Genomic DNA, 23,330 nt, shown 5'->3' on the forward strand with positions numbered 1-23,330 from the left:
CGAGAGTATTTCCTTGGTTATGTAGCCATTTAGCCAAACAGAGCCAAAAGGGTAGAATAAAAAGACTTGAAGTAGGAAATAACGCTGGTAGGTTTTCATCATGGTCAAGGGACAGGTGCAGACACAACTGCGTGCGTTTTTATTAAGCCTAGTAAGTTTAGGAGGAAGAAAAATGAAAAAAACCACTTTTGATTTTATCTCCTTTATAGGATATCAACATTTTCAGCAAATAATTCATAACATTGGATAAAAACAACATAATTGCAGGTACAGGACTCTGAGTAAAGCTATAGTACAATTTTATACTACAAACATACATGCATATACCCACAGAGAAATACTTGCATATATAAATAAACTAAGAAAAACCATGCTTTGTATTAATGTGAAAGTCTAATATTTATTCCTTACCTGAACCTGAGAAATTGTCTAAAGACCCGTCTGCTGTTGTTGAAACTATTTCACTGCTGCTCATTGGCTCTGTTTTAACTACAAAAATAAACAACATATATGATATATCCAATTAATAGTTATCTATAAAGGCATGGTAGAGAAGCTATATTCAAAATAGTCACATGAAAATCATTTTAAAAAACAGTCTTTTAGTATGTGAATATAATTCAGATTAATACTTGTAATAGAATTTTTAAAAAGACATACACATTAACTATTTAATCCCCAAGGAAACGATCCATTGTAACAAGCTATCCTTCAAAAGAAACACTTTAAAAGTAGTTAAATTCATTACCTTACATATTAATTGAATTGCTTATTAACAAATAATTTAACTCTTAAAATTTCTATGATGAGGATGTGAGAGTATTTCCTTGGTTATGTAGCCATTTAGCCAAACAGAGCCAAAGGGGTAGAGTAAAAAGACTTGAAGTAGGAAATAACGCTGGTAGGTTTTCATCATGCTCAGGGACAGGCACAGACACAACTGGGTGCATGTGCACGTGCAGACACACGCACGCTCTCTTGGTTATCCAATATGGCTGAAAAACAGAGTACTCAATTTAATGGATCATTATTACCACTCGGCCATATCTGGCTGCCAATATGTCAATATCTGATGTACACTTAGTACAAAACCACACTAAGTGTAAATGAAGCAGAAATTAAGTTTTTCATTCCAAAATAAAACCAATAGATAGTTTGTGGAAAACATTTTGATCTTTAGTAAAGTCCTTTGTGGCTGTACAATAAAAACATTCAAATTTATGCTGTAGATTCATGACAGCAACCCAATCCATTGATACAGTGATGGTATTATTGACCCCTATTAAGCAGATAAGCCAGACCACCTCAGAACGTTTGCCTTTTTCCCTAGACTTAGGTGTTTTGTTTTGTTTTAATGAAGAGATAGCATTATTGTTCTTAGAAACAACTGGTGAAGTGCTATCATTGGAATTTGTGGCCCACTTTGTAGAAGTTATACATCCCCACTAATGGGTTTTCAGAAAGAATGCAATAATATCTCAGAGGCTACTTAAAAATCAGTAACATGTTTTCCAAAATAAAGGTCCTACCAAGAGAATATTTGGGGTGGCTTCTCTCACAAGTAAATACATTCTGAAATGGGAAAGAAGGATGGAGAAAATGCAGCTTTTCCTTCTCTCAACATTGCCAATCTCTTATAAATATCAGGCAAAGAACAGATTCACCCTCCTTGACCTTTGAATCTTTTACTAATGCATAATGAGTTTTCAAATAGACATTATAAATAGTTGCAGCAGATAGTCACTTCCAAAAAATTATTTAAACTGCTTCTAAACAAAGTTGAAAATAAAGCCAGTGAGTCTAATGGGAATCACTCCAAGTGATTGTTTTAATGTAGACCAAACAACAGTGTAACTGAAGTTTTCACTTTCCACCAGTTGTTTGGGGTTAGAAGTCTCAGCTCATGCTAATAAATTCTGACATAAGCCTGTATTTCCCTTTTCTTTTCACACCTCCAGGCAATCTGATGATCTTGCTCTTCATAACCATTATACTACCATAGATGGCGGAAAGCGGGTCCTCCACTGCTGGTGCACAGCTCCCAAGTGTCCTACCCAGTTGTCCACATCCTATCCACCCTTCCTGAAAGAACTCATAAATGCCCTGTACCTATAAAGCAATAGCTCTATTTTACTCTGTACTAGACAGATTACCACAGGGATCTGAACTCAGAATCAAAGAGCATACGCTGATCAAAGATGAGAATCAGGCTCAAGGAGAAGAAGTCATGTAAAGTGCCTACTATTGTCAGACTATAGACATTATGATTAATCCTTTTAAATCATTCTCCAAGTAGGTCTCAGAGTACAACTCACAAACTCCCTAGTTGGGTACTGTCTTCTTGTTTTACATGCAAAAATGGAAACCAAAGGGATTAGCAAAATTGCCCAAAGTCACAAGTGGCAGAAATGGGAATTAATTTTGGATCTTTTCAATTCTACGTCTTGAAGAAAGGACAATACGTGGCACTTCCCAATAATTAGCACTACTCTACCACAGAGCGAGGAACCTGAGGCCCAGTGCCACACACTGTGGATACAGAAGGAAGTAAAACCCCAGCAGTCCACACCCTCCTCTAGAGTGTTAACACTTCCAGGCTAGTGCACTCACAGGACGCTCTCAAGTAGAACCTCCACGTCCACTTGCTTGAGAAAATGATGAAGAAGAAATTTTCCAGGGTACAAGATATTAGCCCAGATTACTTCCAAGTCTTTGCCAAATCTAAGATCTATGATTCTGTAGATTGGACTATAAAATTACTTGGTGAAAGCCTGACTATTCCAAAACCACTCCTACTCTTGTACCCCGCCCCCCCTCCCCGGAGACTTACTCTAGCTATTCTCCATATTATTAGCTCAATCGAATATAGCTTTCACTCCCAGGAGACATATTCAATTGTACTTGAAATTCCATTAAAAGTAGGAAGGGAAGGAAGAGGATAATTTTTCTTTTAGGTCCCAAGTACATTGCCTTTTGCCATTGTTCAAATATACCCACCTATACTCTAAGGAATAAAGACTCCCGTTTCCTAATGAATCCAATTTTTTAAAAGACTGAGCAAAGGAGTTGGGGGGGGGGGGGGATTGTGGAGATTAAAGAGGCAAAGGAGAGTTTCTGAATATTTTTAGAGATGAGCAGGTCCTTAAAGTATCGGATGGAAGACTGAAGACTTAGAGGGTAAAGAGAAATTCTTGAGTGGGGGCAAAGGAGAATAAAAGTTGCTGTTTTCTAATAGACTGAAATCCTGTAATGAAAGAAAAAGTACAGTGGAGATGAAAGAATTGTACAGTTATTTATTTATTTATTAAAGAGGATACACATAAAGTAACTGCCAGGATATTCATGATTTTATCAGGTACTGGAATTGAATACTTTGATCACCAGGGACCTGATGCTAAAGAAACTGGAGATTTATTGTGATGTAAAATAGTTTGAGTGAAAGCCAAATGAGGGGAGACCACTTCTGGTGTTGTTGCCAAGCATACACCCACCAGAAAGTTAAAAAGACAAGACTGATCTCCAGCCACCAAACTATCCATCTTCACTACCACTATCACATTTATAAATATGCCATAGATGATATCATAGAGCACCTCTCCAAGGCTTCCAGTTTAAAACACCACATCCTGAATTTTTTTTTTCCAGTCTTTAGAGATTTAAGGTACTGTCACATCTGAGAACAATGATCCCATCTAAGACACTTATCTGAAAAGAAAACTCCATGAAGCATCTGTTCTCTTCTAAATAACTAAACAATTCTCGGGGCCCCTGGGTGGCTCAGTTAAGCAGCCAACTCTTGGTTTCAACTCAGGTCATGATCTCAAGAGTCCTGGGATCCAGCCCCGCGTCAGGCTCGACACTCAGCAGGGAGTCTACTTGAGGATTCTCTTCCTCTCCTTCTGCCCCTCCACCCATCTGTGCGCATGCTCTTTCTCTCTCTCTTTTGCTTGCTCTAAAATAAATAAATAAATCTTTAAAAATAAATAAATAACTGTACAATTCTTTCATCTCCACTGTACTTTTTCTTTCATTACAGGATTTCAGTCTATTAGAAAACAGCAACTTTTATTCTCCTTTGCCCCCACTCAAGAATTTCTCTTTACCCTCTAAGTCTTCAGTCTTCCATCTGATACTTTAAGGACCTCCTCATCTCTAAAAATAATCAGAAACTCTCCTTTGCCTCTTTAATCTCCACAATTCCCCCCAACTCCTTTGCTCAGCCATGTACTCTAGGCCCGCACTATACAGGGCAACTTGCTACCCTCCAGGGATGCCACAAACTCCCATCTATCAACACCTTTGAACCTTGGTTCTGGAGTCAAAGACTCCAGTTATCCGCTATATGACTTTATAAAAGTTATTTGATCTCTGACCTTAATTATCTCATGTACAATTTTTTTTAAATGATAGCTAGATTACAGGAATGCAGGAAGGATTTGTAAAAATTTATACAAAGTACCTGGTATAAAGTAGGAGTGGAAACTATATCTATCATCACCATTACTAGTAGCAGGATTCTGCTACACTGAATGCCTTTCTCCTGGGGAGTAGTACCAGAGAGCAATATCAAATAAAGATTGTTAGAAGTACCAGCTTTGGAATTATCAACTGAATTTCAATCTAGCTTTGCTATTCACAGCACAAATCTGGAAAAGTTACTCAATTTCTGTGTGTCTCAGCTTACTCATCTATTAAATGGGGATAACATACTCATGCAAGGATAAAAAAAAAAAAAAAAGAAGAGGAATGCTCAGAAATCACTGAGCACTGTCCAGTGGTTTACAAATCATTAGCCCAGTCCAAAGGCCATACTTTTATATTTTATCATCATAGGTCTCTTTAAGAGAAATTGAAGTCTTATGGGATAAAATCTATTATAAACTTTACATTAAAGTTAAACTTGTCCTTCGAAAAGTAAATTAAAAATATAAAGTCAAGCGACTTACCTACGATCTAACATGAGGCCATTTTACTCAGGACAGCCAATATCAAATCAAGATAACTTGAACGTAACTTAAGAACACAGGATTAATCATGATTATGTAAGAAAACTATAATTATACGGTAGTCCCCCTTCATCTGTGGAAGATATGTTCCAAGTCCCCCAGTGAATGCCTGAAACCATGGATAGTACCAAAGCTTACACATACTATGCTTTTTCCTATACGTACACACCTATGATAAAGTTTAATTTATAAATTAGGCACAGTAAGATTAGCAACAATAGAAAAATTATACTGTAATAAAAGTTATGTGAATATGGTCTCTCAAAATATTTTATTGTACTGAACTCACCCTCCTTCTGATGATGTGGGATGATCAAATGCCTACAGGATGAGATGAAGTGAGGTAAAGAATGTAGGCACTGTGACATAGTGTTTGGCTCTTACTGACCTTCTGACGATACGTCAGAAGAGGACTATCTACTTCTAGACTGCAGTTGGCTAGAACCATGGAAAGCAAAATGGCAGATAAGGGAGTACTACTGTACTTCTGTCACTACAATCTGTGTATACTCCATCTGAAGATACAGGCTAGCAGGAGGGTCATGATGTACATGGCAAGTGAGACTGAGGATCCCAGGAGAAAATGTGGGCCTCTCTCTCTAGTACTGTGTAGGGGGAATATACTGTAACTGGCCCATGGAAAAGATAAGTCGGTATTCCTTCACCATAAATTGAAGTGGAGACATATCTATCAGGCCATTGGAGCTTGGTGACATTAGCTCTCAAGATCATCCAACTAACCCATTACAGTATAACTCTGCTCATCAAGCAACTTCTAGTTGCACTTTAAATGTTGTAGTCATATAAACAGCCTCCAGAAAGATGATGGGCTGATCAGAGGAGACACGTGTTAAATCCATTTGGTTAATTTTTTACCATGAATTAAGAGAGCAGTTAAAGGGAGTTCACTACCAAAGGACAGCTCTGCCTGCTGGAGTAGAAGCCAGCCTTTGTGTTATGAAGAATCGGCCCAGAATTGCACAGTAAAGGCATTAGCCCAGGTGAACAGCAGATCCTACCCCAGGAGTATCTAAGCTTATTTTGTAACTTTTTTTTTCAAACTATAATAGCACAGCTTGTCTTTGCTTGACATACACTTGGTCTTCCTTTCTATTTTGTTTCCTACTATAATGATCAAGAGCATCAAAAATCCAGTCCTTCATCTCTTATATCTCAATGAGATTTGCCTTCATTCCATTCTGGTTATTAAATGATTCAGCTACACCACTGCCTAGAATTGTATGACCTCCAAGAAATGTCACCTTTTATTTTTTTCATTTGCTCACTTATACTAGACTTGCTCATCAAAACATCGTGTCTTTCCAACTTCACCGGCCCCGTCTGGAAACCCAGCGCTTCCACTTTAGAGTCCTGGGTCATCTCGTTTTCCAAGCATCTTTTTTGCCAGGCTCTAATCCTAGCACTGGCAAGCCCTTGCTGTTCACTCTTCAACTGCTGTTCTGGATGGCTGAGCATGGGCGAGGAGGCCACAATATGCATGCTGACCAAATTTGTTAAAATTTATGCTTTCCATGTTCTTGTGAGTCATCTTGTTGCTCGACAATCTCCCTTTTCCATTTCTTGTACCTGAGACAGTTTCTATGGAGTCTTTTCCACTTTCCTCAAGCCCCCAGTCCTCACCTCATTCCCCATTCTCTTCAGGAAATGCCCTAACCAACATTTCATAAAGAATGTTGAAGCTACATTAAACCTTTCAATGATCTTCCTGCAACATCTCCCAGTTTCCTACTGGTTCATCTCAATGGAGATTTCCTTTCCTGTAGTAGGATTTAACCTTTTAAACCTCTATTCTTGGTGTCACTTTCATACCTCCTTTGCAACAAAACTCCATTATTTGATCTCCCAGAATCCTCAATAATTCCATCTCAAGAGGCTACTTCTCTTCTACTGACAAAGACAGATGTCACCTCCTGCCTGTCAGAATGGCTAGAATCAAAAAGACAAATAACAAGTGTTGGCAAGGATGTGGAGAAAAGGGAACCCTCATTCACTGTTGGTAGGAATGTAAATTGGTGTAGCCACTGTGGAAAACAGTATGGGAGTTCCTCAAAAAGTTAAAAATAGAAATACCATATGGTCCAGTAATTCCACATGTGGGTATTTACCCAAAAGAAACAAAAATACTAAATGGAAAAGATATATGGTACCCCTATGATTACTGCAGCATTATTTATAATAGTCAAGATATGGAAGCAACCCAAGTGTCCATGGTTAGATGAATAAAGATGGGATATGTGTGTATATATACATATATATACACACATGTGTAAATACATACATATCTAACATATATACATATATATACTTATGTGCAGGTTCTTGTAAAGCTTCTCACAGGACACATGTGGTTATGTTATTTTGAACAAAGTACTCTCTGGAGAAGACACATAACATAAAATAGCTTCTGCCATTGGAATTTTGTTTATTAAAAGAGGACTCTGCTTGGAGCCTTCAAAAGAGAGGTAAATTACATGGATTTAATAATAATTCATGGGGCATAACCTCTCAAAGGCAAATATTAGCTACTGCTATAAATAGGCCTTAAAAGAACCCTTTTTTTAAAAGCTTATACTGCACAAGACTATGCTGTATAGATAATATAAACTTGTGGGACTATATATATATGTGTGTGTGTGTGTGTGTGTGTGTGTGTGTGTGTGTGCATTCATTACTCAGCCATAAAAAAAAAAAGATGAGATCTTGCCATTTGCGACAACATGGATGGACTCCTAGTATTATGCTAAGTAAAATAAGTCAGACAGAGAAAGACAAATACCATATGATTTCACTTATATGTGGAATCTAAAAAACAAAACAAATGAACAAACAAACAAAAAGCAGAAACAGACCTGTAAATGCAGAGAACAAACTGATCGTTGCCAGAAGGGAGGAGAGTAGGGGAATGCACAAAATGGATGAAGGGGATTAGGAAATGAGGCTTCCCATTGTGGAATAAATGAGTCAAAGGAATAAAAAGCCCAGCATAGGGAATACAGTCAATGGTATTGTAATAGTGTTGTATGGTGAGAGATGGTCGCTACACCTGTCGTGAGCATAGCGTATAATGGGGACTTGTCAAGTCACTATGTTGTACACCTGAAACTCATTGTAACATTGTGTGTCAGGTATACTTTAATTAAAAAAGCAGGTTTCCCTGAATTTTTAAGTCTTTTCTCGACCATGATACTTTTCTCCCTTCTTTCATCACCAAGTTTCCTAAAAATTTGCCTTGAAATCTGGATCATCTATTCTCTCTTTAGTCTTCTCCCTCATGCCTTTATAGCTGCTATTTCACTAAAAGGACTTTTTTAATTGCTCACGTCAAACTTTTCCAATCCTGGTTTTCCTTAATTCTTTTACAGAATGGGCCTTCCTCTGCTTCTCTTCTTATCATTGACCCAATACAACACAGCGACATTCCCCCTTTCCCCTTAGATCTATCTCCTTCTCTGGATTTTCTTCCCTTTGCTTATTCTGTTTTTTTGTTTTTGTTTTTGTTTTTTTTAATTGTATGCCATTCTTATCTGTCTGAATGCTGCTCTAGTCTTTCCTTGCCAGAGGTTTAAAAAATCATCTTCATGTAGAGAACTCCCAAATCTCTATCTACCAGCACATCTTTTTCATGGGAATCAGTCCCCACATCCCAGTTACACAGTGCCTTTGCCTGGATCAGGGTCGAACTCAACCTACTCAAACATAAAATCTTCATTTTATACCTCTGTAATGGTCATGTCACTTAGACTGAAAGTTTCCTCTTCACCCCAAGTTCTCTCAGATCCCCTCTCCTCACACCCTATTGCCAGGTATACAATTTCTACAACTCTAATCTTTCCCAACCATCTTCTTTCTAAATCACAGCCACTATCCTGATTACTTTATATCTCTTCTCTTGTAAAAGTTGGCAATTGGCCTTTCTACTTTAAGCAGATGCTGATCTCTTCATAGCTTGGATCTGAGTGAGTCACTCTTTGCTCTGAGGTCTTCAGCTCTCCATGCTCTCCTGAATTAAGCTATTAAGTTACATCCCTTTATCATGTTTTTAAGCCTCCCACACACATACTCTAACACCAAGACGTTTGTTTGTGTTTGTTTGTTTGTTTCTTTTTTTGCTTTACTTCCCTATTTGTATAACTAGTAACTTACAAGAACACAAAAGTATTACAAAATACATGGTCACATCTAATTGTCCTAACTTTTCTGTGTGATACTATTATCCCATTTTACAGATCATGAATCATGACTGTATATATTCAACATTTAAACTAAACTGGTTTAAACTGAGATGCTTAATGTGTAATGCATCCCCAAACCCATGGTTTTGCTAATGCCTTTCCCTCTAACAAAATTTCCATCTGACTAAATCTCACAGTTCCTTCCAGGTTCAATCAAAGTTGCATCCGCTTTGCTAAGTCTTGCTTGACCTACTACTCAGGACTGATTTTTCTTTTCCTTGAACTACTAAATCTGAGTTTGTACCTCCTTTAGAAAGTACATGCTATTCTACCTCATTTTACATTTCAGTCTTATCCATTATAAATTTCTTTACGGTAGGAACTGTATCTTTTTATATTCCTGCAGAACTTAGCACAATGCCTGACACATAGTTGAAACTCAATATTCATTGAGAGAACAGATAAAGGTAAAAATGTACAAATGACTTACAACTGACTTTATACTGCTAGGCACATTGCATAGAGCAATTAACAATAATACTGTATATGCTCAAAAGTAAGATGACATTTTATTCCTCCCAAATTATCACTCAGTCAATTTATGGGCAGGTTCTTGTAAAACCTCTCACTTACAGGACACATTGTTACATTATTTTGAACAAAGTACTCTTTGGAGAAGGCACATTAACATAAAATAGTGTCTACCACTGGAATTTTTGCTTGTTAAAAAAGGACTGGGCTTGGATCCTTCAAAAGAGAGGTAAGTTACATGGATTTAATAATAATGCATGGGGCATAACCATTCAAAGGCAAATATTAGCTACTGCTATAAATAGACCTTAAAAGAACTCTTTTAAAAGCTACACTGCACAAGACTATGCTGTTTGGATAACAAATACAAACTTGTGGGACAAAATAAAAGCATAGCCACCATAATATTATGTTACAATTTGGATTCAATGGCAATATCACTCATGGATTTAATGAGTACTCCTTCTCAAACCATGAGGTAGAAGTGGAAATGTAGGTTTTTGAAAACTGTGTCAAATGACTGAAAAAGTGGCATCAAGGGATACCAAACGCCTATGTGAAAAGAATGAATAAAATGATTACGTGAAATATGAAACTGGAAAACAGCAATACTCCTAAATTTACATACTTTATGTGACACTTTTTAAAGACATAGAATTCAATTAATAAATATTGTAAGTAGCCACTTAACCATTTCTTCTTTATCTAAAAATGTATACGTCCGTGAAGCAAATGTGTTTCTTTGGGTAGTTCCCATTCGGGAAACCAGGCATTCCTTTATATGTGTATATTGGCCCTGGTGGAGGATTATTACCCTCCAAAATTTTAAAGTTAGAGCCATCCATCCTCTTTTGCCTAAAAGAGGGTAGAAAAACATCAGTTTTTCCAAAATATCACACCTTTCATAACCTTATGAAAAACAAAGCAACATGTATAGACTAAAGTTAGAACCTGAATGTATACAGGGCCCACAAGAACTGTCAGTCAATTTCAGAACTTGTTAGTCACAGAAGTGTAGTGTGTGAATCATATTGGGGCAGCACCATACAATGGCTTCTGGAGAGGTCTCAACTAGTTGATTCTCTTTGGTAAAAGAAATGCCCCATGGTAGATGACAACGGCTCCTTTGAAAGGTCTCTTGAGACTTCACTTTCCCTTCCTGTGACTCTCATTCTTGCCACACTAACTCAGATCCCTGACACATAAAATCTGGGCAGACTACATGAGCCTCCGTACCACTGTCCATCTCTCCCCCATTCCAGTCTCTCCTTGCAATTGCTGCCAGATTAATACCTAAAACACTTTCACCATATCAAGCCCTTGCTCAGAATATTCCGTGACTTCTCTGCTGGCTTCATGTTGAAGTCCAAATTCCTCAGTCTAATGTTCGGAGTCCTCCACAGTTTGGCTCCAGCTGATCCTTCCAACCTTATCTCCTATCAATTCCTTCTTCAGCTAAACTAGTCTCCTCATAGTCTCCCAAACTATCCTACCTTTGTTCAGATTGGTCCCTCATTTAGAATGCATTCCATCTCTTCTCAACCTATTCAAATTCTACCCGTTTCCCAACACTCAGCTCAGATTCCATCTCCTTCTTGAAGCCTGGCCAGACCTCAGCAAGCTGAAGAGCTCTTTTTCCAAACTCTGAGAGCACTTTTGTTTGGATCAGTGGCTTCTAACCTTCTTGAGAACGAAGCCCTCTCTTTTTTTTTTATTTTATTATGTTATGTTAATCACCATACATTACATCATTAGTTTTTGATGTAGTGTTCCATGATTCATGGTTTGTGTATAACACCCAGTGCTCCATTCAGTACGTGCCCTCTTCAATACCCATCACCAGGCTAACCCATCCCCCCACCCCCTCTTCTCTAGAACCCTCAGTTTGTTTCTCAGAGTCCATAGTCTCTCATGGTTCCTCTCCCTCTCCGATTTCCCCCCTTCATTCTTCCCCTCCTGCTATCTTCTTCTTCTTTTTTTTTTTTTTTTAACATATAATGTATTATTTGTTTCAGAGGTACAGGTCTGTGAATTGTGTAAGACTGTTGAATCACAGACATGAAGCCCTCTTTCTAACACCGAAATATTTCAGAACACAAATGACAGACTACTTCTAATCTGCTGATTGAGAAGGTGCATAATGACAAAAACTTACTGTGAATTTTCAGACATGAAAATGTGTATTTTAATGAAGATAACAGAATGTCCCCATGTGAAAAAGAGTTAAACATATATGTGGCCTGCTAATTTCCTCCTCCTACAAACAAAGCTTTTTGCACAAAAGCATTTGCTGACCTCAATACTAGCTCTACAACTCCTGGGGATCTCTAAGCCACACGCAGAAAATTCCACCTTCATAATTCAACTGACTTAGTAGGACCTTTGAGTTTGGGCTCAGTATTCAAAAAGTCTGGTCTCCCCCAACTAGACTGTGAGTTCCTTAAGACAGCAGCAGTGTCACATACTTCTTTGTATTTCTGCTAGATTCTGGAATAGTTCTTTGTACAAAAACAAAACAAACAAACAAAACCCCCCAAAAACAAAAAAAACAAATGTTTCCTTCCTAGGACACGTTAAGTATTGTAGGTTCACTTTTTTCACCAATATTTTATTATAACATCTTTCATACATATAGAAAAGTTAAGGGGCACCTGGGTGGCTCAGTCAGTTAAGTGTCTGCCTTTGGCTCGGGTCATGGTCCCGGGGTCCCGGGATCCAGCCCCATGTCCTGCTCCCTGCTGGGCAGGGAGTCTGGTTCTCCCTCTCCCTCTGCTCATCCCCCTGCTCATGCTCTCTCGCTCACTCACGCTCTCAAGTAAGTAAAATCTTAAAAAAAAAAAAAAAAAAGAAGTATACAGTGAAGAGCCACAAACCAACCACCTAAATCTCACAATTAACATTACAATATTTCCTTTTCCTATTTCTTATAAAACCATCTTATTTTTCATGCATTTCAAAATAAGCTGCATAAACAATATATATTCCTTCAACACTTCACCATTCACATAATTAACTAGAGTTCATGTTTGTTTCCGGTTCTTTCTGTTAATTAAAATGTATATATAACTAAGTATACAAACCTTAAATGTGCCATATAATGACTTTTAACAGATACCTACATTTAGATTCCGAAGAGGGATCTATTTTTAGCTTGTTATAATAATGGAAGCATGGCACAATAGTATGAAAAAATTGCTTTAATATTAAGAATTAAGGTAGTAATATTCTCAATTTAGGACATAGACAATATTTAAGTAGAATTTAGAATGGAAAAAGAATAAATAGAAGTTTATGATTATTGAGCATGTACTATATGTCGAGAATTGTGTTAAGGACTTTACAAACAATAGTTCCTTTGTTCCTCGTGGCAAATTTATGAAATATTTATTATAATTGTCACATTTCAAAGATGAGGGAACTGCAGCTTAAAGGTGTTTAAAAACTAGCCTAAAGTCACATAACTAGTTTAAAATTTTTTTTTTGATTACCATCTTTCATGAAGCCTTTAAAGAGTGAAAAGTCAAACATTTCCTAACTAGGGCTTTATCATCCTTAATCATTGCTCTGATGGAAATCTGAACAATCAGCAAACCGAACAGCCATAGGAAAAGTCCCAGAATACCAGGGCACTGAATAAAAGTGTATCAGTGTATGTTGCAAATTAGCGGATGGTAAAATAAACTAGTGTATGAAGATTAGAAGCAGATGAGCTGGCTCAGACTCAGAACCTCAATCATATCAATCTGGAAAAATGGTGTACTTGCCTAAAATGTAATCAACCTACCAAATTTACATCTCAGATCATGCTTTTCCCCCATATTTTCCCATTCTTCACCAATTTGCAGGAGTACCCTGACATAAATCCTACCCTTACTATGTATTAACTGAGTAAGTACTTACTGAGTAGCCAGGTACTCAGAGAACGCGTAACAGCCATTACACAATGTGAAGGACCTCAGAGGAGGAGAAAATAGCCTATTCCTCCCATGGAGACACAGTAGCCAGTCCCAGCAGATTTTTTAAATATAACATTTTTAATTATTTAATAATAGCTGCTATTTTTTGAGCATGTAGTTGATGCTAGTGACTGTGCTTAGTATTTTTTTTTAAAGACTTACTTATTTGAGAGAGAAAGAGCACGAGTGGGAGGAACAGAGAGAGAGAGAGAGAGAGAATCTTCAAACAGACTCCCTGCTGAGCGTGGAGCCCAAAGCAGGGCTCCATCCCAGGACCTGGAGATCATGACCTGAGCCTAAACCAAGAGTCATCACCCAGGCACCGCGATACTCAGTATTTTAAATAGACATTGCCATAATACCATGATAAAACTGCAATCTCCATTGTATAATGGAGAAAGCAAGGTTCAGAGATCATAGATGATGATGATCATGGTAATAATAATAATAATCAATGACTATTAAGCACTTCCTAGGAGTCACATTGTGTTCTAAGTGCTTTACCAATTCATGTAACCATCCTTGCAACCCTACAGGTATGTACTATTTTTTTTTTAAAGATTTATTTATTTGAGAGAGCGAGAATGAGAGAGAGAGAGAGAGTACATGGTGGGGGGGAGGGTCAGAGGGAGAAGCAGGTTCCTCGCTGAGCAGGGAGCCCGATGCGGGACTCGATCCTGGGACTCCGGGATCATGACCTGAGCCGAAGGCAGTCGCTTAACCAACTGAGCCACCCAGGCGCCCCAGATATGTACTATTATTATCTTCATTTTATAGGCCAGGAAGCAGAGCCATCAAGCAGTTAATTACTCAGCATCACACTAGCTAACTGGTGTATGGCAGAGCCCCTCTCAAGCCCCTGCTCTGCTGCCTTTCAAAACCCACACGTTAGTTACATTCTTGGTAAGTAGCTAACCTGCAATTTTTTAAGCCAGGATTAGTCTGACTGCAAAATCCATGTTCTCCCCATCATGCAATACTGCTTTTCTCTATTTTTTTTTTAAGATTTTATTTATTTATTTGACAGAGAGAGAGAGACAGCGAGAGAGGGAACACAAGTCGGGGGAGTGGGAGAGGGAGAAGCAGGCTCCAATGTGGGGCTCGATCCGAGGACCCTGGGATCATGACCTGAGCCGAAGGCAGCCATTTAACCAACTGAGCCACCCAGGCGTCCCATGCTTTTCTCTATTTTTAATATTATGCCTTCTCCACTTTCTTTAAGGCAAGCATCGGATGTAAATTTGTACTGAAATAATAATATGTAAGTAAGTACATGACTTCAGACAAAAATGTCCTAACATAGCTTTTCACCTAGAGTCTTTTCTCCCCACCCACCATCCCTTGAATACAGTTGCAGAGTACTACTGGAGTAGATTTTTGAAACAGACTCAGTCATATCACTCTCCTGGTTTGTGAGCCTCCCGATGCTCAGCTCCCACAGGATTGAATCCAAACTCCTGAACCTCATACACAAGGCCCTTCATCATCTGCTTTGGGCCACTGTCTTAGCCCCATTGCATATGCACTCTGCACATGTCCCTCTCCAAACATCACACACACACACACACTACCCCCGAGATGAGGGATGTCTTTGCCACAGCTCTACAATCCATGCTCTTTCTTCCTTCCTGGGTTGGCACCTAGTGTTTTTCCACTTCTTTTTCAAGACTCAGTTTAAGTATTACATGTGTGCAGAAACCATCCTTGATCACCCCAGTCATAATTAGGTCCCCACCTCTCTGCATAATATAGCCCTTGTTATAAAGTATAGTGGTCATCTGATTATAGGTCTGCAAATCACAGTAGACTGTAAACTTCTCCTTGGCAAGTATGATATCTGGTAAATTTCTAGACACAAATCAACAAATATTTCTTGCATGAATGAATGATGCAATGGTGAATACAGTGTGATATATACTCTAATTTTATAAATACATATGTATAGACTTTTTCACTACAGTACATATTTATCCTTATTCTTGAAATTTTTCATCTTTTAGAATATTCACCTCCAATCATGACTCCTTACCATCCTGTAAGGATACTAAACCCAACTGTACTAACTGTCTGATCTTTTTATAATTCAGTCATTTCTTGGGACTATGTGGAAGTTGCTTCATTATTGTTAAATGCTATTAAGTCCAATAGGAGCAGTTTCCATCAGTAAATTAATTAATTAGTACAGGTCAAATGCAAGTCAGTTACTATAGATCAAACTCAAAATCAGCAACAACGTTGACTGTGGATGTTCTCTGGATGGACAGCCTATATAACTATTATATAAATTCATCTGTGAAATCGTCACTTTCAAAATTTGAAAAACAGATGTTAGATACTCATTGAATCTGTTAGTGCCTTTAAATAAAATGAATGGTTCTCTTCTCTTGTAATCACTCGCCTGCATTATTTGCTTAGTCATCTGGGGCATTCATTCGACAAATATTTGTTGACCACTTAATCACTGCCAAGACTTCTGCTAGATGCTGAGGATACAGTAGTGAACAGGTCTATCCTTGCCTTTAAGGAACCTAGAGACTCTACTAAGCAAAACACACCTATAAGTAGATCTTGTACTTCCTTCACTGAATCACATGCTTAGACAGGGTAACATAAAAATTTCTTAAGGCAGATAAATTATGTCAATAAGAACCAAGTTATTTGGCTATCGGGGAGTCCATGTTTTAGAGTGTAAATGTGGGCTTTGAACTCAGCCTCACATGTCTTTGAATCTCTTCTCCAAAACAGTTACTATGCTGTTTAAACTTTTTAAAATGAGGTACATAAAATAAGGTATGCAGAAGGCATAACGATGTGCTCGATAAACAGTAAGAACTTAGTCAATTCATTTCATATTCCTTATTTTGTTAAAAAGTATTCTTTCCACTCACAATTCCCCTGAACAGTAACAGATACAATGATAAAATAGGTAAGCATTTTAGATTTTGATTCATTTCATGTAAAAGAACTGTTTCCAATTTGCCTTAAAGGGAGTACATAAACATATCACCTTGGGATATCTTTGGTAGAGTTCATCTACCCTTTTCAGTATAATGAGATATTGTAGCATAAAGTGAAACTAAAAAAAAAAAAAAAATCAGCCAAACAAATTACCGTAAACATAACCAGGTTTTATTTATAAAAGGGGTCCTAAAACTTAACATAAATCCTTAGCATAAATCCTTGATTATTTAGCAGTCACTGAAGACAGCAATGTGTCAGATAACTTTTTTGTCTACCCAAAGTAAAAATGGAAAATTTGTAATTATGTATTTTTTTCCTATTATATTGTATATTTGCAGCCAAAAATGGAAAATGAGTCACTCTCGGACTTTACTCCAAGTACGCAAAGTGGCCACACAGAGACATACCACTTTATCTATATACAGCTCACTCCTGGGCATCCTTGGCCATCATAACAAATTAGGAATTACTTAAGGCAAGGAATCCATGAGTGAAGGATGAAGAATTAGCCAAATACTAGCACTCACTAAAGTTTCACACATCTCCCCCGGAGAGAACTAGAAATTTTTCCCAGAAGACAGGATGTTCTAAGGGAGGTAGAGATTTCTGATCATGCCAAACTTCTGGCCCAGCTAGGGAAGAGAGGGCATAGGAATGTGATTCTCCAAACTATTAGGTCTTGGGAGTTAAGCAAATACTGTTTACAGAGACTCATTAGTTTATCAAGAAGCCTGGCTTTCTAGAAACTCTGAGCCTAGTTTCAGCAACGAGCACTGGCGTTCCTATTCTTACTATGAAAGCTATTTATAATAAATTATAGTATATCTGCCAACCTGCAAGGCCATACACATGCCACGCCTTTATCCTCGGACTTCACCTCCTACACGCCCTGTTCATTTCCCTCCACTCACACTGCCTGCACAGCAACTCGCTGCTCCTAGAACATAACACGCATGCTCCCAAATCCTGGCTTTGGAAACTGCTGTTTCTATGGAGCCTCCAACAAATGACACTTAAGCTGCTTCTCTGAGTTTTGCTTGGTTAGCATAACCTGGTTCTCTAAGTCAAGAGAAATGTGGCCAAATTTATCACCCACTTAAACATATTTTCTGAGATAGAAAATTGTTACCCTGAGCAGTAGCAAAACTATAACTGCTTTTTAAATTTCACAGTAATACTGCTCCAATCCAAATGTGTATAGAATAATGACTATTATAATGAAAAGCAGAGAGGACCTCCCATCTCCGTTTGATCCCAGGGAAGCCTAACAGAGAGAGACGGCTGATGGAATTATAATTAGTCTAAAGCTTTGAAAACTAGTAAGAGACAATCCCTTAAAACTCAACCTATTGATGTAATATGCTGTGCACGCGCGACACCAGGATGAAATCTCATACACTGACACACGCAAGAACTTAAAGACCAGAGTATAACTGCCCTGGGGACGTGTCCTCATAATGAAGTCATTTCGTCATCAAAGCCTCTGCCTTTGGTCCTTTCGCAGCTCTGCTGCTTGCTAGGGAATGGGGTTCTCCAGTTACGAAGGCATCCATGGGGCAGTGAAGGCAACAGTGTTCAGTAGGAAGGTATCAGAAAAGACACTGGCAGATGGTGGGAATCACATATTCTCTCCAAAGACTAATACAGTGATTTTATTTTATTTTTTTTTTAAAGATTTTGTTTATTTGACAGAGAGAGACACAGCGAGAGAGGGAACACAAGCAGGGGGAGTGGGAGAGGGAGAAGCAGGCTTCCCGCTGAGCAGGGAGCCTGACGTAGGGCTCGATCCCAGGACCCTGGGACCATGACCTGAGCCGAAAGCAGACACCTAACGACTGAGCCACCCAGGCGCCCCTAATACAGTGATTTTAAAACCCAGGCTCTGGACTCATATAGAACTTGACTCAAATACTAGGTCAGATATTAGTGGTACCAATTACAAAGTCTGTGCCTTTAAACTTGACATTGAAGTTTCTAAGACTCAGTTTTCTTATGTGTAAAAACAGCAATCGTCTGTAGAGGCGTCTGTTATCTAGACTTGATATAGGAGTTAATAAATACAGAGCACTGAGTTAAGTTCCAAGTGTGCTCCAGGTTCTACTTATCATCCTCACAGCAAGCCTGAGAGAAGTTCTGCTATTATCCTCATTTCACAGATGAGGAGACTGAGCCTAAAGGGAAGCGAACACTACTAGTAAAGAGTGGAGCTGGGAGGCAGACCCAGCCTCTTAACCATTACGCTGGTAGGTCAGGAATTTTCTGAAGATTAATGAAACAAATCATGGAGAACGGTCAGCATAATGACTAACAATAAGTTATTTATAAACATTAGCCATTATTATTATTAATAGGCATGTAGAAACTATTCTCATACACAATGTAGGCAAATATCAAATCCAAAAAATATTTTGTTCATTCTTTCATGGCTTTTGCTTGAGAACAATTTATAAGAGACCAATTATGGGGCTACAGGCAGACTTTAAAAATGTCAGTTAGAAATCTTTTTACTTGTAATGTTCCCTCCCTAACCTTCCAGATAGTACATCATGTGCAGAATGTAAACAATAATAAAATTAGATCACCATGTTTCTATTGACAACAGAATATTTGACCACAAATATGCAAATGTAGCCTTTAAAATGCAGCCTCAAACCATAATTTTATACACATTCATTCCGGTTTACATATTTCTTGTAAATAAGATTTCTTAAAAATACTCTAGTTGGATATAACTGTATTTTACTAAATTCACATTACAGTGAGAAAAACAAATTCAGATAATTTGTTAGTGTTCTAAGCTTTGTAGAAATGATAAAACTTTAAAATAGCTTCTGATAATATAAATTTGTAAAATTGAATTAACCTATCCTCCTAAAATATGCAATATAAAATTAAATAAATTTTAAAACGCAGAAAATTTAGCCACCTAATTCAAGATTGTATCTCTTATCATCTTGGAAATCTGATATACCAATTCAAAATTACTATTTGAATTACCATCAGAATTCCTGAAACCCTATTTGTAGTGAGGATTCTAATTGCGTCTGGTTTTATGTCACATAAAGGCAAATTCATCTACTTTAAGACAAGGTTAAGCTTCTTTTTGAGTTTGGAGCTAAATTTACAATAGAGAAAAACTCAGAATTAGAGCTCTTAGTTCCACTTGCTCACACCTCTTTTTCGCCCTTCCCCACTCTTCATCCCCAGACAACCAAAAATAAACACTCAAACTAGCAATATATGAACTAACCAATCTTAGGCTCCCAGAGATGTAAGACAACCAGGAAAAACAAAGATGGAAAGAATCACTGCTTTTCAAACAAGGCCTTAATTAGGTACGTAAATAAAAATCCTTTTCCTGCTATGGCCCTGAGTCCTTCTGAAGGAAGGTTTCCCAGCTACTTCTCCCACTTACACAACACAGACATCAACACACAGCCCCACCAAATAGAGGCTTGAACCTAAATCCACACATTAGAAATCCTTTCAGATTCAGCACATTAATATGGATCTAGGGGAGCATCACCACCAAGAAGTGTAGGTCTTAAAAATGATGCTTTTACAATCTCTCTAATAAGAAATTTCTATTCCATCCTATCTTGGAAGACTAACTGCCTCCTCTCAAAATAGGCAAAACAGTTAAAAGAAAGCCGCAATTGGTGTTTTCATAACTATCCATTAGTCTCCTCTAAATCAAGCCTTAAGTATTTAATAGTAGCTAAAATATTTGTTAATTCACTTGGAAATATATCACTTCCAACAGTGCTTTTTTTCAGAGCAACGCAAACATTCATTCTTGCTACTGTTTTGTATTTTTACCTTTCTATGCTTTCTATCTCAAGGATTTATAAAGTCTGTGAAACCAACAGTTAACTACAATAACAATTCACAGAGAGGTTGGAATAGAACATAAAATACGAATAGTTGAAACTTGAAATATGAAACATGCAAACAACTATTCTAACTTTTTTATTTCATCTAGGAAATAAAAAAGCACAGTATTGGGGGCTGTAGATCAGTGTCTTTCTGTCTTTATCCCTTAGATGAACCATGAAAATGGGCACTAGCCTGTGAGGACAGAACCTACAAACATTGAGTCTTATGATAATTTGGCAGCAGACTTAAGAAGAAACTTAATATTCTCTGCCTCTCCATTCCATTCCCTTCTTGTTTGTTCTTCAGATGAAGTTATGGTTTTTGATACAGGAGATTTTCATGTTTTCTTAGCCTCATTATAGGGACAAGTGGTGGCAGGAAGTAAAAAATTGCTCAGAGAGAAAGAGAGAGAGAGAAGACAACCTATAGAAACGCCAGCAAAGCCAACAACTGTGTAAACTAAATGGAAGTTTTGTTGACCTCATTAAGGAAGCTCGTTTCAACGAAGCTGAAGTGGAGTCACCTAAGTATAAATCATGGCATATATAGCTAGAGATACTTGTTACGGAGGTAGGAGAGATGATGACTATTTCAAATGTGCTCTTAAATTTAAATGAGTTTCTTGTTTTGCATTCTTCTAATTCATTGGTAAACAGTGCTGGTTTCGAAATCAGTAAGATTTTCAAAGAAGTACAAGGAAAATCTGTAACGATTATATCCCGGAGAAGCTTGCCAGACACTAGTTCACTCATTTTAAGCTTCACTCCTCTAGTGGTGACGGAGGGCAATGAAACAGATGCATTACGGAACACGTAAGCAGCATGATGAATTGATTCACAAACTTAATAATAACCCAGAACTTGCTGATACAGTTTGCATCTAAACAGGCATGTAACATGGATCATGAAGGAAATTTGCATCCATATTTCCAAACTATATACTAAAATAAAACTGGATATCCCCAGCGCATTGACCAAAATTCCCTTTATTCTTTGGATAATTTATATTGATATCTTCTCACTTCCCTCTCTAATTACCATAACCCTTGCAAAGTACATCCAGGAATGATGCCTACAAACAAAGTGAGATGAGTAACTGCATTTGTCTGAAATAGGTCTGAAAAATTCATTTCCAAGACCTAAGATAATTTTTTTTTGCTAAGTAGTAATTTCTAACTATTTATCAGACTGACTGGCTCAGCAGATTCCAGTTATCTAAAATATTGTATTTTGAGCAATTTCAGTTATGCAAAAATTGTATAAGATACATATTCTTGAATACGGACCTGATACCAAGCCATTAAATGTGAAGTTAGAAATAATCTAACCACTCCACATGCCTTTAAAAAACAAGCCACACATCATTCTCACAAAGCCTTCCTAGGGGGCAGTCCCTAACACACAGTCTATTTCAACATTACGTGGTTCTTATTTTGTAGGAGACGATTTGCCAGTAAATGATGACAAAATGAAAACGCCTTACCCCCATTTCATTTCTTCATACGTAAATTAACTATCATTATTTCATAATTGCTCCTACCCATATGTATTATGGTTCCATGCAAAATGTATGCTTAGTGCAAAAATGATTTAACCTGGTCTTCTTCATTCTTCAGTTCCTCTAAATGATTGTCTTCTTTGGACTTCTCAGTGAGGAGAATGGCTATTTAAGGTTTGCACCCATGGCCCCCTCTGACCCTCCCGTCAGCAGCCACCTGCACGAGGTCACCGGCGTGGGGCCCACCAGCCTAGGAAGCCGTACACATCCCACCTACACAGGGCGGCAGCCATGCTGCCCCCTGAAGCCAAATTCCAAAAGAGAGAATAAAGGACTGCTTGATTTTTTTTTTTAATGGCTCTATAAAAATCTACTTAAATACCGGAATTGCTTTCCTAAAAATCATTCCAATTTCTTTTTGATCACCTATCAAAATGGAAAGAGTTTCAGATGAGAAGCCACCTTATCCAGAGATTTTTTTTTTTTTTTTGGCTAGATCAGCCAAGTTTCTACTTTTGACAGTGACCATTTTTCACAAACACTGGTAATGAATTTACTCAAAGTGTAAACTACAGACTATTTACACGTTAAAAATAATCACTGTCGGTATAAAAATTAAGATGTCTAATATCAGAAACAACTTACTTTATATTTTTTCTATTATCAGAAATTTCATAACATTACTAGTTTCAAAAGGCCTCATCAATACACACTGGAATACTGCACCAAACAATTATATGGCATTTAGTTTTGTTTATCTTTTAAGAACTGTGATAAAAGATCACCGTGGTGATTGGGAAATGATGGTTAAGGGTTTTGTTTATGGATAGAATTCTAACATGGATAATTCATTGAACTAGTGAAACTTATGCTCTAAGTTCATTAAGGTCTGAGGCTTAGTAAGGAACAAGCAAAAAATATCTGTGAAGAAATTTTTCAACAGGCTAAATTAGAAAAATACAATATAATATGTAATATATCTCTCCATATGTTGAAGTTCTAAAATTATACATAGTACCTACATAAGTATGCATAACAGCTAACAATACATAGGGATAGCCTTGCTTACATGTGTAGACTTAGGAATATATGGGCTAAAATATATATCTGCATAAAATTTACATATTCATATGTATCATTATACAAAATAACTGTAACAGTACTGTTTAATGTGTACTATTTAATCTTTAAGAAAGTAAATAAATTCCATGTACCTCCTAATAAGGCTGTATATTTGTAAACAAGTTTTTTGTTTTTTTTTACTTATTTGTATTTTAATGGTCATAGCCACAAGAACATCAGGCACACAA

The 23,330-nt window shown here is 37.5% G+C and overlaps 1 protein-coding gene across 9 annotated transcripts in view; it reads right to left on the minus strand.

The window, feature by feature from the left end:
- EYA1 (EYA transcriptional coactivator and phosphatase 1) overlaps positions 1–23,330 on the minus strand; it is a 356,518-nt gene that overhangs the window by 138,502 nt on the left and 194,686 nt on the right. For all 9 annotated transcript variants that reach the window (XM_027582479.1, XM_027582545.2, XM_027582507.2 and 6 more), the window contains one exon: positions 412–489. In XM_027582479.1, the coding sequence (XP_027438280.1) occupies positions 412–489 (78 nt within the window). The remainder of the gene's footprint in view (positions 1–411; positions 490–23,330) is intronic.

This window comes from Zalophus californianus, chromosome 4 (assembly GCF_009762305.2).
Source record: "Zalophus californianus isolate mZalCal1 chromosome 4, mZalCal1.pri.v2, whole genome shotgun sequence".
Classification (NCBI taxonomy): domain Eukaryota; kingdom Metazoa; phylum Chordata; class Mammalia; order Carnivora; family Otariidae; genus Zalophus; species Zalophus californianus.